Here is a 15,981-nt window from a genome sequence, read left to right on the forward strand (position 1 = left end):
TCGTGTGAGGGTGAGGAAATCTTCTTCCATATTTCTGCACAGTGGTGACAGATCTGAATAACTTGTACTTACATCCAAATGTCTGAACTGATCCGCAGTTGTTTAGACATGGTTCAAAGACACCTTTCCAGCTTGTGTGAATCTCTAATTTTTCATCTTAGATCTTCACTGAGTTCCTTGGACTTTCCCATTTTTCTGAGTACTGGTCAATCCAATGAGTACTGACTAGCAAATCCTTTTTACACTGGCAAAGAGCAATTACCAGTTGTAATCAATCATGATCATGAATGTAATGTTACTAGGCCTTTTCAAGTTTAAAGACATTGCAGAACCTTTAGGACCACTCAATAAAAGATTTGAGTGTATATATATATATATATATATATATATATATATATATATATATATATATATATATATATATATATATATAGAGAGAGAGAGAGAGAGAGAGAGAGAGAGAGAGAGAGAGGAGAGAGAGAGAGAGAGAGAGAGAGAGAGAGAGAGAGAGAGAGAGAGAGAGAGAGAGAGAGAGAGAGTCTGTGTGGATTAGAAAAAATCCAATATAAATTCAAACTCATGCACCAAATTCATGTTTTGTAAAGTCATTAAATGGTGTACGCTGTATAACCATCATTCCACCCTGGAACAAGAACAGCTCAAAGAAATCAATAAAAGCCCAGAATTACATTAACATTCATGTCCACGATGACTGTATGTAAACTTCTGATCCCACTGTATTTCTACTGCAACCAAATTTATTGAAATGATTCCAAGAAATGCATTGATGACAATGAGTGAACAGCTGCACCATTGAATTTTCAAATTTTTCTCGTAAAAATATCAAAGGAAAACATGAGATTTGTAGCAATCTAAAAGTAAATCACATTGTAACAGAATTCAAAGCCATCTGCTTAGTGACCGTCTGAATTTCTTTCTTAAAATACAACTATGAACAAATATGAACTCAAGCATATCACTGAATAATATTCTCAACAGTGAGGTCTCTGTTTTTCAGACGTTCTGCTGTGATACAGCATACAGCGCAGTTTCCCTTGTTCTGGATCCTTGAAAGCAGTTTTGGAGAATACTACTTGATTGTCCTGGTTAACCTCAACTCCATATGCCCGGCACAGTTGAGCTGTAAGTGATGTGTCCAAGAACAAAAGCTCAGCCAGTCTGTCAAGAGGAAAGCGACAGTTGCGGCTGCTGTATCCGTGGCTGTATAAGAGCAGTAGATCTCGATGGCATGTTGCTAGGTGACGGTGCAGCGCGCAGGTCTGCAGGAAGTTCAGCTTTTGAGCCGACCGAAGCAAGCGTACAGGGTTTCGCTCGAGGTAAGCTTGGTTGATGGAAAGAGCGAGTTTGATGGAAGGAGTGCTGCGCAGCCGCAATGGGAGCTGCATGATGTGCTGCGTAGCACGAGGTGAACCTGGGAGAGACAAGAAGCATAGACAATGAAGGTCTTTTGGGTTAAAAAAAAAAAGTTTGAATAGTCTGCTTAAAGTATAACATTAACAATATATATTCCTTCTGAATGAAAGGCACTGACTGTAACAACATATCTAGGAAAGGAGTTCTTAATTTTCTAAAAATTCCCTGCATCAAAAATCTGTTTATGTAACACTGAATTAATATATGCACAGCTTCCAACTATAATTTACACAATGCTTGAATTTGCATACGAATACACCAAAATGGCAAGCAGTAACCATGGTAACCAACCCAAGTTGTACAGCAAACTGAGCGACTGGAACTCTTCCTGGTTGGGGTGAGGTCCTGTTTCGGTCGCGTAGCAATCCAACAGCCAGCTGAGGTATTCCTGCAAGTGCGTGTCGTTGATCCGTGGGTCGTAGAGCCGCAGTGGCTCCCCACAAAGACGAAAAGAGGCATAGATGAGGAAACGAACAGTCCGCTCTAAAATGACCACGCAGTCCAATCCAGACACCCTCTGAATGATCATATCCTGCTTCACAGCACGCAGACGGTCAAAGACAAAGCTATACACCTGCAAGACCAGAGTAAGCGACAAATTAGCCACGCGACAACTGTTTGTACAGGCTCTGCATGATGGCTCCAGAATTCTGTTCCATTGTTTTTTGATCACATATTTAGTTACAATACATTTTAAAGCAACTAGACAATGAAAATGTTGTCATTACATGGTGAGAATCACTTGCAATACAGTTTAAAATTGTATGGTAGAATAATGCACAGTAAGTTTTAAAGAGGAGGGATCAGTCATAACAAGTTGGACTATGACAATAAAGTATTCTGAAGTTGAACAATTGCACTTGTGATCCAAAAAGCATATACAATATGGTCCTTTAGGTGCTTGGTGATAATATAAAGAACTGGATGTTCATGTTGCACACGCGTGCCTTTTTCAAGATGGCAGCACACGCTTGTTCAAAATAAATAAATGAATCCTACATTTTAAAGTTTCAGCTGCCTTTAAATAATACCAAAGGTTCTAAGTGAAAATTCAGTTAATATACATAAATCGTGTACTGATATTATGTACTATAAACAATGAAACTCTTTTAATGTTGGGAAATGTTATTTCAGAAGGACTCAGGTGACTCCAGTTTTTTACAACTTTTCCAGTCTTTTGTTGCCCCTTTTTCAACCTTTTTGAAAGATGATGCTGTTATCCAATTTTAAAATATCCAAAAAAAAAAAAAATCAATCTGTTTAAATTTACTTTTACACAAGGTCCCAACCTTTTGTGGAAATAAACAATTTAAAGTTTTTCCTTAGCAAACTAAAATAAATAAGACAGATGTGTGTAAATACTACTTGCCTCAGTCCATGGATGCAGGCTAGGGGCAGCTGCAATGTCATCAATAAGGTAGTTAACAGTTTTCAGTAGCACAGGAGGTGGTCGGAGGTCACTGGGTTTTGTCGCGTCTTTCCCAGCTGCAGGTCTGGAATACTCCTTAACAGCACGAGAGGGGTCTGCTTTTGGCCGCCGATCTTTCTCTGTGCCTGCTAACATTTCAAAATGGTGAAGGCGGTTCTGAGCCTCACGATTCCGCAGCTCCTGGGCAGGGCACATCGTTTGGCAGGTCCCCTTCGGCACTGTTCCCTCTTCATGCTGTCTGGGTTTCTGCTTCTCCTTGTGGACCTCTCCTACCTGCGCTTTGCCTTCACTTTGCTGTTGCTCATTTTCTCTTTGTCTCCATTGGCCTTCTGATGGTGCACCCCTCCTCTGTGAGTGTGAGCTGTTTGACAGTTTAATTAATAGTGACATTACAAACCAAGCATGAGAAGCACCATCTATCTTATACTGACTTTCATCAACAACTAGTAAATCTCTATTTATTGTCAAAGAAACTTCAATGAGCCCTGTTTCAGTTTTGTAAAGCTGTGCCTGAATCAGCCTGCCAAGGTAACAACAGAGGCTGCTACTTCATTTCTGTGCTACCTTTGAATAAATATGATCCACGGGGATGGTGATCCCCAAGAATCAGCACTTAGGCCAGTTTTGTACATAGTGCCAATTGGTCAAACCCTTGGAACCCAGAAATAACTGAAGACTAAAATGTTGCTTCTTGCTTCAGTCTGATATTGAACCCTTGTTGTATAACAAAGCCATTAATTTTGTTGGCTGCCCAATTTCACAGAGCCATGAAGTCAAGAATATATGACTTGGGAAACAGATCCCTAAACTTGAAGGCCAAACATCAAGCATTTCACATTTATGCATTTAGCCCCAATATGTTCCATCCTATCAATTTCAGGTGCAGTCCCTGTTCATGCTTTTATTTTGCAAGATGCTCTATCCCTGACAGCAACAAGGGGTCTTCAACCAGTCCAAAAAACATCAGCTATGGCCCTTACTAAATGTAAAACGTTTGATCCTGACTTGGTCAATTTACTAATACAAGCCAGAGCTATTCCCGGCCCTTCCCTTCTCATGTTTTCCCTACCTGCTGGCTAGCTAATTCTTGAGGATCATAATTCTCAAGATCATTCAGCTTCTTCTCTTGAGAGGATCTCATCCTGCAGATTGATGAATTCCAACTCCACACCCTTGGACTGCAGCTGACAATGGTAGTTCTACTCTGGGGAGCTGCTGCAAGGTAGACAGCCACTCTAACTAGAACCTGCAGAAGGTGGAGAACTGGCTCATGTGCCATTCCACAAAACCCACCAAAGCTGCAGAGTAGAACAAGGACTTCCATCGACAGCAGCAATCCAAGATGGTGATGTTGGGAGTTCATCTGCAGATGAGACTCACCAGAGAGCAGCTGAGTATGTGTCATTGGTCTGTACTTTGTTCCTTCCTAAATCCACTGGTCATATAAAGAGCCAAGTGGCATCTGTATGGCATCTGGCTGACATTTTTTAGCTATATCTAGACTGAGATTACTCAGTCTAGATATCATCACGGAAAAAAATGGTTACTGCATAGAGCACCTTATAGCTTATCTGTTGTATTCAGTTTTGTGAGAATGCGTATCGTGGGTTAGTCCAGCATTATAATGAGTATTTTTACAGTTCTGTATTTTGTAATACAAAATAATTTACATTAGAACAGTGCATTTTATTTTACAAATAAACTTCACATTTAGTCGCCTTCTTCATTCAGCTGCTCCTTTTAGGGGGTTGGCAAAGCAGATCATCGGCCTCCATCTCACCCTATCCCTACCTGACAGCTCCATCTTCAACATCCTTTGTCCAATATATCCATTATCCCTCTCTGCACATGTCCAAACCATCTCATCCTTGCCTCTGTGTCCTCAAACTGCTCTACCTGATATACCCATTTCTAATCTTGTCCATCCTGGTCACTTTCAGTGAAAATTTGAGCATTTTCAACTCTTCCACCTCCAGCTTGCTCTCCTGTCTTTTTGTCAGTGCCAAAACCATACATTGTGGCAGGTCTCATTCCCATCTTGTAAAAGTCACTTTTGCTTCCATTACTTTGGATGGTTGACACCAGGTATTTAAACTGATCAACCTTCCCTACCTTCGCTTTTTGCAGCTTCACTGTTACACCAATCTCCCTCTCATTCACACACGTATTCTGTCTTGCTTCTACTGACTTTCATCACTCTTCTTTTCAGCAAGGGGGTCAGGACAGATCCCTGATGTAATCCCACCTTTAAGCAATCCATCACTCATACCATACACCTGTCCACTCCTACCATTGTCCTCATACATCTTCTGCACTACCCTCAAATACTTCTCTGCCACTCCTGACTTCCTCATACAGTACCACGGTTCCTCAAATGTGGTATTTTTTTTAAGTCAGTCATTTTATTTTTGCAATACAAACTTTATAATAATATGCATAATGGAGTGTTATCCAAGTAAGTAGATATGCAATAAAACCTAAATGTGTTTATAGACGTTTTCATTCCACTCCTAAAACAAGAAACCCCAAATCTCAAAATACCCCGTTAATTACAGAGGCTAAATTAACATAATTAAACAAAGGACACGGTATCAGTATCAGTGGATTTTAATGACTGTATTTATACCTCTCACAGATGGTACTGCAGAGTAGCACTGGCTGCCATGCTAACGTCTAACATAAGCAAAGAAAGGACGGCTAGCTAGCTGGCTGGCTAACAAGCGACAACACAGCCTACGATTTTTCCCACAAGTCTCTCCCACGAAACAAACTGCCAGCTTACAGTAAGATCTGGCTTTGAACACAAATTTTAAGAAATGTTTACTTTGTGTGTGATAAATAATGCCAGGGTTTTACTCACATGCGACGAGTTTTCCTGCGGTTCATTGGCTCGCTGTAAAGGGAAGGTCGTCGCTTTCTAGCAACCACCAATAGAAATGATCTACTCTTGTTTGGATCAACGTCACATCCGGGAGCGGATTAAAAAAAACAAAAAAACAAAAAAAACCGTTGGACTTTGAATGACTTTAAAAACGTAACCCAGTTTCTGATGTTCAGTTTAATTGCAATATAAAACAAACATGATGGGGATAGAAGGAAAGATTCAAAACAGTTTTTCCATACTGCTTCTAAATCAAATGAACGTCTGGATTTTACGGCAGCTTGTTTTCACCAATTGAAAAAAAGAGAGCCAGGTCAAAATTTCAAGTTACCTCAAAATTTAAGGTTATCATCTCAAAATATCAACTTAATGACTAAGTCATTTGAAATTTTGAGCTACCTCTGAATGATTTCGAGTTAGTAAGATAATTATGATTTAGAATTATTAAAGTTTCTTGATATGTAAATCTAAATTTCGTGTTAATTCAAAATTTAAAGATACTAAACCAAAATTTTGAGTTATGGTGGTGAATATTTTTACTTCAGTGACAGAAACAAGCTTCCACAGTATTTAACAATACATGGCTGACAAACCGTGGCCTGCATTTTGTTGATTCTCAGTGTAAGGCTGTTGCTTCCTATAGTCTGCAAATCTGGATTCTCTTTCTTCTTTTATTTATTGGACACATGTATAAAACGGTCATTAGTCCACATTTACAGTTTCCCACAATGTAACTGCAAAGAAATCACATAAATGTACATCTACACAGTACACATAAAAAGACACAAAGCCGACAAACATATCCAAACAATAAAGCGTGTGGAGTTGGGGGGCACGTCTAAAGTGCTTGTTCTGTGTATCCCATGCTGCATGCTGTTCACTGTTTGGTGCAGTAGAGCTCTCGGCATCTTGAACTGCCCAACTGCTCTTCTTCTGTGCCCTGCTGGACATAGATTGTTTGACGGCAGACCAGTGATGAAAGTTTCAGCAGCTCTTTAAATGTCCTGGAAAAATGGAAAACACCAACATCTGAATAGCAGTGCAACCTGATCGAAGAAGTCAGGATGCTGATTATAAAGGATTAGTCAATACTCAGTGTAGGGTAAAAAAAATTATGTTTTTAAAGGTTATGACAAAGCAGCCATACCCACAATGTAAAATCATCTGAGAAGGAAGAAAAGGGATAAAACAATCAAAAACCTAACAGCAGATTCTTTATATATGTGCCTACCCTGACAGCTGCTGACTGATATCCTTTGATGTTAGTTTCATGTCTCGAAGGCACTCCAGACATGTGCTGTTGTCCTTATAATCTCCCTCTGTGCATTCCACCAGTAATTTCTCACTCTCCTTTAAGCATGCCACGGCTTTATCTGAAAGGGGTCAATACAAGAGGGTTTGTCATAAGGCACAATATCAGTTTCTACAAGCCAAATACAACTTTTGTTGCAAAAAGAGCACACAGTGGTTATACAGTTTTAACTAGTTCATGTAATAAATTATCAAAGGTCAGAAGGAAATGGTTTTAAATGGTATTTCTTTCAGTAAGACCTAAAACACGCTTCTTTCCATAGCCAACAAAATATACCAATATCTTCTAAAATCTGAGCAATGGATTTATGGAACTAAAACCAAAAAAAAAAAAAAGCATGTTAGAGTTCTTGTGAAAAAAACCCAAAAAATTATGAAGTAGCTGTTTATTAACTTTCCAGCAATGTATTTCAAAAATCAGCAAGAGTCAGAACACCCTCTGCTGGACACTCTGTTTGATTAAGTCACATCTAAATCACCCCATTTATAATTTTGCATTAGGTTCAATTAAAAAAAAAAAACACACACACACACACACACACACACACGCAAAAAGTATACACAAATGCAGCTATTATAAAAAAAATTGGCAAAAAGTTTATATTTGTGAAAGGTCAATATTGACCAATAATAACAACATACCAATACATCATTGAGGTTCTACCAAATAATGCAGGTTATGTTATATTAGAAGCATAATTTATTTTATCTGTGCTCCTCTCACAAGTCTGACATGGAACCATGTACCATTTAGCTTTCACCAGTGTAAGGAGTAGTAGGAAATAGTATCAGATTCCAAATGTTTGACAGATGTTGCAATGTGATCAAAACATTTATCCTGAGGCTTAATGAAGCAGTCATCAATGCAATTTTTTAAAATCACTCTTATAACTTCTAAACATAATAGCGGTTACCTAGAAATTCTCGTCTGTCCCCATCAATGTACAAATTCTTAACAGGCAGCTCATGTCGGGTGGTGTCAATAGCTGTAGCAAAAGACTTGTAGTCCTCTGTGAACTGACTGACAGTCTCTGCCACAGGAGTCAGTGTGGCAATCTGATGGGAAAGAATATTAATAGAACGTGAATCATGTATGCAGTGTATGAGTACAACATTTGTTATTTTAAAAACACAAAATCAGCTATTCTCAAGCTGTTTTCATTAGTTTCATTAGACGTTTCAGCAGTTATGACCAAACAACAGTCAAAAGGGTGTGCAAAAACAGCCAAATGTCCTTTAGTGTATTTTTGCACTATGTTGTCCCAAAATTCAGATGGACATATTAAATATAATAGTGCATCTCAAAACTAGAAGGGTATTCAGTAGAGCACACACCTTCCCTACCCTAAATTTTCTATGTGCCCATACTACGCTGCAATAGATACCACCCAATGTTGTCATACTCAATCACAAATTACTAGATCACAAAGACTAGTAATGTATTTTATTGGCTTTTAAAACCTGTAAAATATCATTTTATTTTATTTTAATTTTAAAAATAAGATCTACATGAACAGATAATGGCATATATTCTGGATATACTTTATACAGTACCCTAATAGAATCCTCTAAAAAATAATAAATAAAAATAGAAAAGAAAACATTTGTCGAGATATGAATTTTATGTGTGTATGATTTATGTGTAGGGCTTGTAGTTCAATTTGCATTAATTTATTTTATATTAATTTAAAATCGAAAGAGAATGAATTTTCAGCAGTAATAGTTTATACCTGAGTACCAAATGTAATTGCAATAGATGAAAAATTCAGTGAGAAATGAATTTTAAAGTTTTGCCAATGACGAGATGGGGATCTTTTTTTGTTTTTATTTGATGACCTTAACCTTTGACCTTGAAAATGAAATCATTCTTGGGCCCCTAAGAAATAGTTCCACAATGTGTCAGCAATTTTGCTAACAGACAAACAAATCAAACAAATAAATAAACAAAAGGGAGAAAACATAACCTCTCTCCACCTATCGATGGGTGAGGTAAAAACAGAATATCATGAAAAAAATTTTTTTTATTTAATTCACAAGGATAAACTTTCATATATTTTATATTCATTATATGTTAAGAAAAATATTTCAAGCCTTTTTTGTTTTAATTTTGATAGCTACAGCTTACAGCTCATGAAAATAAGAAACCCATTATCTCAGTTTAAGGAAATTACTATATACTGTGAGCACAGTTAACTAGAAGGGAAACGTGTGGTAGGCAAAGGTGCACAAGTAACAAGGATGGCCACAGCCGTCGAGTCAAGAACTTGTAAGAGCTTCACGAGGAGTGGAGGGAAGCTGGTGGGACAGAATCCCGGTGTTTGAAGTCCAGTGTGAAGTGAACTCCAAAGTCCACACAGCCATCTACTAGGAATTTATAGAGCACTTCATGCTTCCATCTGCTGATTCCTTTTCCAGTCGGACTTTGGCATCTGTCCAAAATGCCAAAACTACAACCAAATGGTTTGTTGACCACATTATTACTGAGCTTGATTGGTCACTCATCTGACCTGAACTCCACAGAAAATCTACAAAGTATTGTAAACAGGAAGCTGAGAAACACCTGACCTAAAAATACAGATGCGCTGAAGGCCACTATCAAAGCAACCTGGACCTCATAACACCACAAGCTATTCTGCTGCTGGGAAAGACTGTGCTATTCATATTGTCATTAAAAACATAAAAAAGGAAATGTATGTTTTTGCTCAATTATGCAACGCATCCAACAGTATTAATTAAAACACAAATAAACAAAGGAAAAAAAATTCCAGACCTGCAAATCCAGCAGTTCATTAACCAGCCTTTTCTTTTCTGCAAGGAGGTACTGTCGCTTCTTCTCCTTGACCTCATCATGAAGCGCCTCCTCTTCCTCCATCGCTTGCAGGATTTTTGCCTCTGCCTCAGCCTTGAGTGTTGCAGTATTGCTCTCCATCTCAAATAAAACATTAAAAAATAGTGAGCATAATTTCTCTCAATATAGAGGTCACAAGAATAAAAACACAGATGACTATGTTTAATTTAATATCTTAATGTACACTGACTGAACTTACCAGATAAACTGAAAGCTATACGGCATAAATCAGATCTCTTACACCAACTAACCTTAGCAGTGAGGTAGGCCAGAAGGAATGTTTGCATCTCAACCATCCTCTTCTCATTCTCTGAATTTCTTTCAGGCTCTGCTGCATTTTCAATGACTGTTCGATCTTAGAGAGATAGAAGGGGGGAAAAAAAGTTTAATGTAAAATGTTACGGGCCAATCCGATTTGTAAATAACTTAAAGCAATTCAGGTTTTTATTCAATTTACCTTTGATGACTGAAATATCTAAATCTGGTCGAAAGTAGGGATTATCTGAGAACGTGGACTGCAGAACACTTTTCCCAAGAAGTAATGGGTCAGTTTCACGTGACATCATTGCTATAAAAGAAAAAAACATCAATGTTTAAGAGTTTTTATAGTTATCATTTAGACAGTGTTATAGGCTTAATCGGAGCTCAGGGGATATTAAGATTTTTGCACTAATGGGTCTGATTTCAAGATATTAACTGATAAATCACTCAACTAGAATCGATCTAAAGAGTAGACTATGCATCCATTTGCGACTAGATAATCTGTTTTCAGAAAACATAATCTGCACTGTCATTTTTTATTTTCTACACCGAGGATAGCCACAGACAGGAGCAGTGGATTCAGAAAGTCACTGAACTGAAAAGAGGCATGAAATTACATATAACCAAATCTCAAAGCAATGGAACAGCAGAGGCAAGTTTTATCACAGAAGAGAAAAATGTCAAAGTGAGGGATTTTCTTGCTTCTTTTGCAATTTTTAGGTTTTTGTGTGCATCCAATTTCATGCCCGAAGGCTAGGTGGCACGTTGCATGCAAAGAAGATCAAAGATCATGTAGATTACAACATCTTCTGTAAAAACAAAATTAAAGCTTTATTATACATTTTGTTTTATGAAAAGCCAGATTCTACTAAAAGCTATCAAATTCCAGGTTGTTGTGAGTTGATTGTTTGGCAGTCTACTTGTAGCTCTATTATCAGAATGCATGATTTCTCCTGCCTAAATGGTCTGTTGGCTAAGCAATTTTTTGCTGATTTGTTCAGGGTTTTATGTGGACCAAGTTGCTGAGTTTGAAACTGAACTGGATACTTCTGATCTGCATCAAAGTCGTGACAAATTAAAAGCCTTTTCTAAAGCTGTTAATATGATTAAGGTGCACAACACTTACCATACACAGCAGAAATAAAGTCAAAGTATTAAATTATGAAAATGTGTTTTTTTGTTTTTTTTTTAAAACACCAACAATCACAACTATGGCCACAGGGAGTACTTACATGTTGCAAGAGCCTGTGGGGCCATTGAGCGTCTCGGAGTACCTGCCTTTGGTTTGACACCAGTGGGTTTTGGTGAAGCTGGTCGCGGTGCAGTAACTGATTCATTGGTCAGTGAGTTACTCTGTTAATATTTACAGAGATGTGAAAAGTGTGACAGCAACAAACAAGATGAAATTATGACACCTAAGATAAACTTGAATGAAAGAGGCAGAAGAAAATATCTCAACATTAAAAAAACACACACACACACACACACACACACACATATTGACAGCTTGGCTTCACAAGCTATGTAATAATATCTAATGGGCAAGTGAAACACTTAAGTTACACAATAACAGAAATGAAACATATCTTTACCTTTGAAAGAGATGTCTTCTCAGCAGACTGTAGATATCGAGACTTAACAACAGTCCCACTCGCTAAAGATTGATGAGGACATTTAAGGATATTAATAAAGAAAAAAAAAATACTAACTGAATGTTGCTGTCCCTAATTTAACACATCTGTGCATACCTCACATCATTAAATTCCCCTACAGAAAAATTCTGTCGTGCAAAGCCATTTGTAATTTAAATATTTTTTGGAAAACCACACAGACAGTGATCAGGTTAATGCCTTGGGTTCTTTGTTGTAGCCCTCATGCTGTTCTTGGGCACACTGTCATGCTGAGGGAAGCTGCTGCCATTAAAGAGTGTGCCTGGATTTTAACAACATATCAAAGTGATATCCATATTAATGCCAGGAGTTAAGGTTTCCAAGTAGAACACTGTATTGTAGTATTAGTGGTTTCAATGGGGCTGATTGATTTATATGGTTAAAAAAAGTTTCCCCGTACACTGATATACTTTCCTGCTCTGAAACATCTCATCCGTGGACTATTTATTGACTAATTAGAACAGTTCAAGCTGATTTAAAGCTGGTATGTTGCTATAAGATTCGATTCAATTCAATTCAAGTTTATTTATATAGCATCAATTCACAACAGCAGTCGCTTCAAAGCGCTTTATACTGTCAGGCAGAGACCGTACAGTATTAGAGCAAAACCCCAACAATCAAGCAACCCCCAATGAGCAAGCACTTTGAGATGGTGGGAAGGAAAATCTCCCTTTTAACAGGAAGAAACCCCCAGCAGCCATCTGCCATAACTGGTTAGGGTGTGAGGGGAAAGAGAAAAGAAAGAGAGCATAGGGAGACAGGACAAAACACAGGCTAAAGGAGAAGGGAGAAAACCTCTAATTGCATGCTGCAGTAGTGCAAAAACATGTGGGAAGTGAAAAGAGGTGAGTGCTCAGTGCATCACATGATGTCCCGCAGCGGTTTGAGCCTACAGCAGCATAACTAAGGGAGGGTTCAGGGTCACTTGATCTAGCCCTAACTATAAGGTTTATGAAAAAGGAAAGTTTTAAGCCAAATCCTAACAGAGGGTGTCTGTCTCCCTAATCCAAACTGAGAGGTGGTTCCTGATAGCTCCCAGTCTACTTTCAGAAACTCTAGGAACCGCAAGTAAGCCTGCAGTCTGAGAGCAAAGTGCTGTTAGTATAAAATGGTACCATGAGGTCTTTAAGATAAAATCTTTCATTTAAAACGGTAGCAGAGGAGTTTACAGGACTATAACTTAATGTGATGTCTGATACTGGCAGCAGTACTTTAAAATAACAATCCGTTAAGCTTAGCAGGACGTCTGAACTTAAATGAGCACTGGTGCATACTCACATTTAACAGTTTTCTTCCCAGATCTCTCGTTGTTGGCTTTATTAGTAGGATTACAACTTCTTGAACTGTGAATAAAAATACCGGCTGTCAGATTTACTGATGCAGAAATGAAACGAAAATAGGAAAAATAGAAAACATGCTAAGCCAGACGCTATAATGTTAGCCGAGCTACTCTCAACTTTATTCACAAAACCAAAAAAGATATGTACATTTACTCGTGCTTATAGACTAATTTCTAAATATATGTCTGGACCTGTGAAGATGCTGCTAAATAAAATAATATTTACTGCGTTAACCAGAAACCGCGGAGCCTGAATGTGCCTTTTCTTTACATTAAACAACTTGAAATGTAACAAGCCAAACACCGGAGACTTGTACAATAGTCACTTCAAACAAAGGGGAAATTATAGAAACTACCTTTTTGCGTCGGTGGACAAGCTTTTAGAACTACTTGGCACTGTTGTCGCTCTTCTCGACGCCATAATGTTTTGAAGGAAACCGCCTGTACGTCGATTCTGTAACCCGGGAGAAACATGAACTCACACTTTTTTTTGTTCCGCTGATATGTTGACGTTTGCGCCACAGCTTTGAAAGTGCGCCTATCATACTGTCTGTGGCATCTACAGTACTATAGTGTGTAGAGTTAACCACTGCTTATCTAAATTAGTTGTGGTACTAAATTGTTTATATATGAGTAATCTTCAGAACATAATTTGAGAACATATCCATAACTTAGCGCCAAGTTCCTTCTCATTATCCTGTAGCTTGCTTCACTTTTAATAGTAGCCATTTTTGGACATTTTTTGTAAATGTGCATCTGTGCACAGTGGATTTTAAATCAAACAATCAAGATGTGAATGAAGTGTAGACTTTCAGCTTTACCTCATGGGGTTTAACTGCATTAACTGTTTAGGAACTACAGCCATTTTTATATATAGTCCCCTATTTACAGAGGCTCAAAAGTAATTGGACGAACTAACAATTTCAAGTATAAGGATTGTTTTGCAGTCAATGAGCACCTGAAGTCAAGAACCCACGGACATCACCAAATGCTGTGTTTCCTCCTTCAACAACTGAAAATGGGGCATTATGTATAAAAATGGCTTCAATTCCAAAACCAATACTTTTGTTAAACTTTTGTTTGTTATTGAAGTGTCATGGTCCAAAAGCTTGCGTTTAACTCTAATGGACTGAACTATATATATTATTGTGACCAAGCAATGTCAAATGATCTATTAGAAAAATATTTTTTATTGATCTCAGGTAATGTAAGAGACTACAGTTAAACTGGTAACCACTAGATGGGTGTAAGATCCTGCAGTCACTGTCAGTATAAGCACTTGTTCGGTGACATTCATATAAACTTAATTAATTTTAAAAACTGCTTCTACACACTACATTTAAGTCTGTATTTGTTTTGTGCTTATTCAGAATGCAGTTGATATACATATGTTTTAATTTATTTATTTTTATTTGTTTCTGTTGAGGGTCAAGAGGTGTCTGGAGCTACTCTCTTTGGGGTGACAGAATAACAGAGATGACCTGACTGGAACCTGTTCACAGCAACCCACACAAACACAGAGGAGAATATGTAGACCTCATGCATGTACATACGTGTCTTCATTCCATATGTGAGTATCTGCTTAGTGAGTTATCTTACTTGGAGTTTAGTGGTGGTTTGTGTACACTAGTCTTAGAGGACATAATGGATGCTGATCCCACTTGTTTAAGCTAGTCTTGAACAACGGGAAAAACAATAGGAAGAGACCGGGTGTGGTACTGGATGGCAAACACTGCTCAGCCACTTCTATCTTAAGTCACTTGCATAGAAATGAACAGATAAACTGCTAGAAGAAGAGCAAGAGGGAACAACTGGTTGCCCATAAGTGGGTATCTACGTGAAACTTAAGAGATGAATTATGAGTGACTATGACAAACTTCACATTAAGATAAAAAAAAGTTTTTTTTCTTATTTTATCTTTATCCATGTTGGAAAACATCCAAGCCTTGAAACTAGTTTTATTCTGACCTTTCTGTTTTAATGAATCTTCACGATGAAGGCTGAACATTTGGGCTTGGCACTAAAACAAATCTCTCACACAAATGCATGCCTGTATTTGTGTGTGCGAGAGACACACATACATTATCAGTCTCTGTAAAGGCCGGGTCTTATCGTGACTCTCTTCTCTCAATGTAATAATGCCTTGAAGATGGCTGCTGTGTGTTTGCATGCTTGCTGGCCATCTCTCACCACCAGGCAATGCCAGGACCAGTGGCTGCTTTGAGATATACAAGAATTGATGTTAATGATGGTGACATAAATGTGGACACTTTTGGAGTCAGTCAGTAATACTTATGATTAAAAAACATAAATGTTCTACAGAGTTCATTTTGCTTTTTTCAGGAGTAAAATAAGACATTCAAAGTGGGCTTGAAGGCTTGCATTGAAGGAGTGAGAAGTGCATGTTGAAAGACACTGTTATAAGGAGACATGGAGTGGCTGAATGAAAGTCCTTGTCTCCTTTCTGAGCCCAGCTCTCTTGCCTTATCACTCTGTTCTGAAACTCTGACATCTAATGAATGATTTACCTATGTCACTGTGACCTCACTGATACTCTATTCTGGAGTTTAGGTTATAATACAAGATGAAAAAGCTTCAGTTCATTTACTGAATGGACCGAGAGTAAAATAGTTGCATTTACTCCTAACATATACGTGCACATTCGATTATATGCACACAGACACAACCCAGCCATGCCTTTCTTTCCTTTGCGGTAAGCTGTTACTCATCACCAAGTCTGCCAGTCTGGTCCACATAGCCTTCCAGGAATGCTTCAAAAACACAGTACCTCATACAGTAAAGCCAACA

At 38.1% G+C, this 15,981-nt stretch overlaps 2 protein-coding genes across 2 annotated transcripts; both read right to left on the bottom strand.

Moving 5' to 3' along the window:
- Window positions 1–584: 584 nt before the first annotated feature.
- On the bottom strand, window positions 585–5,824 carry sac3d1 (SAC3 domain containing 1). Its single transcript, XM_030727727.1, has 4 exons — window positions 5,724–5,824; window positions 2,804–3,224; window positions 1,726–2,008; window positions 585–1,432 (listed from the first exon to the last, which is right to left on the bottom strand). Exons 1-4 carry the CDS (start codon window positions 5,747–5,749, stop codon window positions 993–995), a joined length of 1,170 nt encoding a protein of 389 aa, XP_030583587.1. The 5' UTR covers window positions 5,750–5,824; the 3' UTR covers window positions 585–992.
- A 190-nt stretch (window positions 5,825–6,014) lies between these two features.
- Window positions 6,015–13,627, bottom strand: haus8 (HAUS augmin like complex subunit 8). Its single transcript, XM_030727981.1, has 10 exons — window positions 13,530–13,627; window positions 13,113–13,177; window positions 11,757–11,818; window positions 11,397–11,517; window positions 10,361–10,471; window positions 10,155–10,258; window positions 9,826–9,984; window positions 7,970–8,111; window positions 6,976–7,117; window positions 6,015–6,748 (listed from the first exon to the last, which is right to left on the bottom strand). The coding sequence occupies exons 1-10, from the start codon at window positions 13,592–13,594 to the stop codon at window positions 6,622–6,624; spliced, it is 1,098 nt and encodes a 365-aa protein (XP_030583841.1). The 5' UTR covers window positions 13,595–13,627; the 3' UTR covers window positions 6,015–6,621.
- Window positions 13,628–15,981: the final 2,354 nt, after the last annotated feature.

The sequence above is a fragment of the Archocentrus centrarchus genome, chromosome 4 (genome assembly GCF_007364275.1).
Source record: "Archocentrus centrarchus isolate MPI-CPG fArcCen1 chromosome 4, fArcCen1, whole genome shotgun sequence".
NCBI lineage: Eukaryota > Metazoa > Chordata > Actinopteri > Cichliformes > Cichlidae > Archocentrus > Archocentrus centrarchus.

Bases quoted from the DNA above. Each gene is read 5' to 3' on its own strand.
- sac3d1 (XM_030727727.1), bottom strand. From the start codon at position 5,749: ATGAACCGCAGGAAAACTCGTCGCAT. The intron at 2,009-2,803 runs GCAAGTAGTATT...CTGGTCTTGCAG, and splicing joins GCCTGCATCCATGGACTGAG to GTGTATAGCTTTGTCTTTGA. The intron at 1,433-1,725 runs GTTGGTTACCAT...TGTCTCTCCCAG, and splicing joins CAGTTTGCTGTACAACTTGG to GTTCACCTCGTGCTACGCAG.
- haus8 (XM_030727981.1), bottom strand. From the start codon at position 13,594: ATGGCGTCGAGAAGAGCGACAACAGTGCCAAGTAGTTCTAAAAGCTTG. The intron at 11,518-11,756 runs GTAAAGATATGT...AAATATTAACAG, and splicing joins AGAAGACATCTCTTTCAAAG to AGTAACTCACTGACCAATGA. The intron at 8,112-9,825 runs GTCTGGAATTTT...CTTTCCCATCAG, and splicing joins ATGAACTGCTGGATTTGCAG to ATTGCCACACTGACTCCTGT.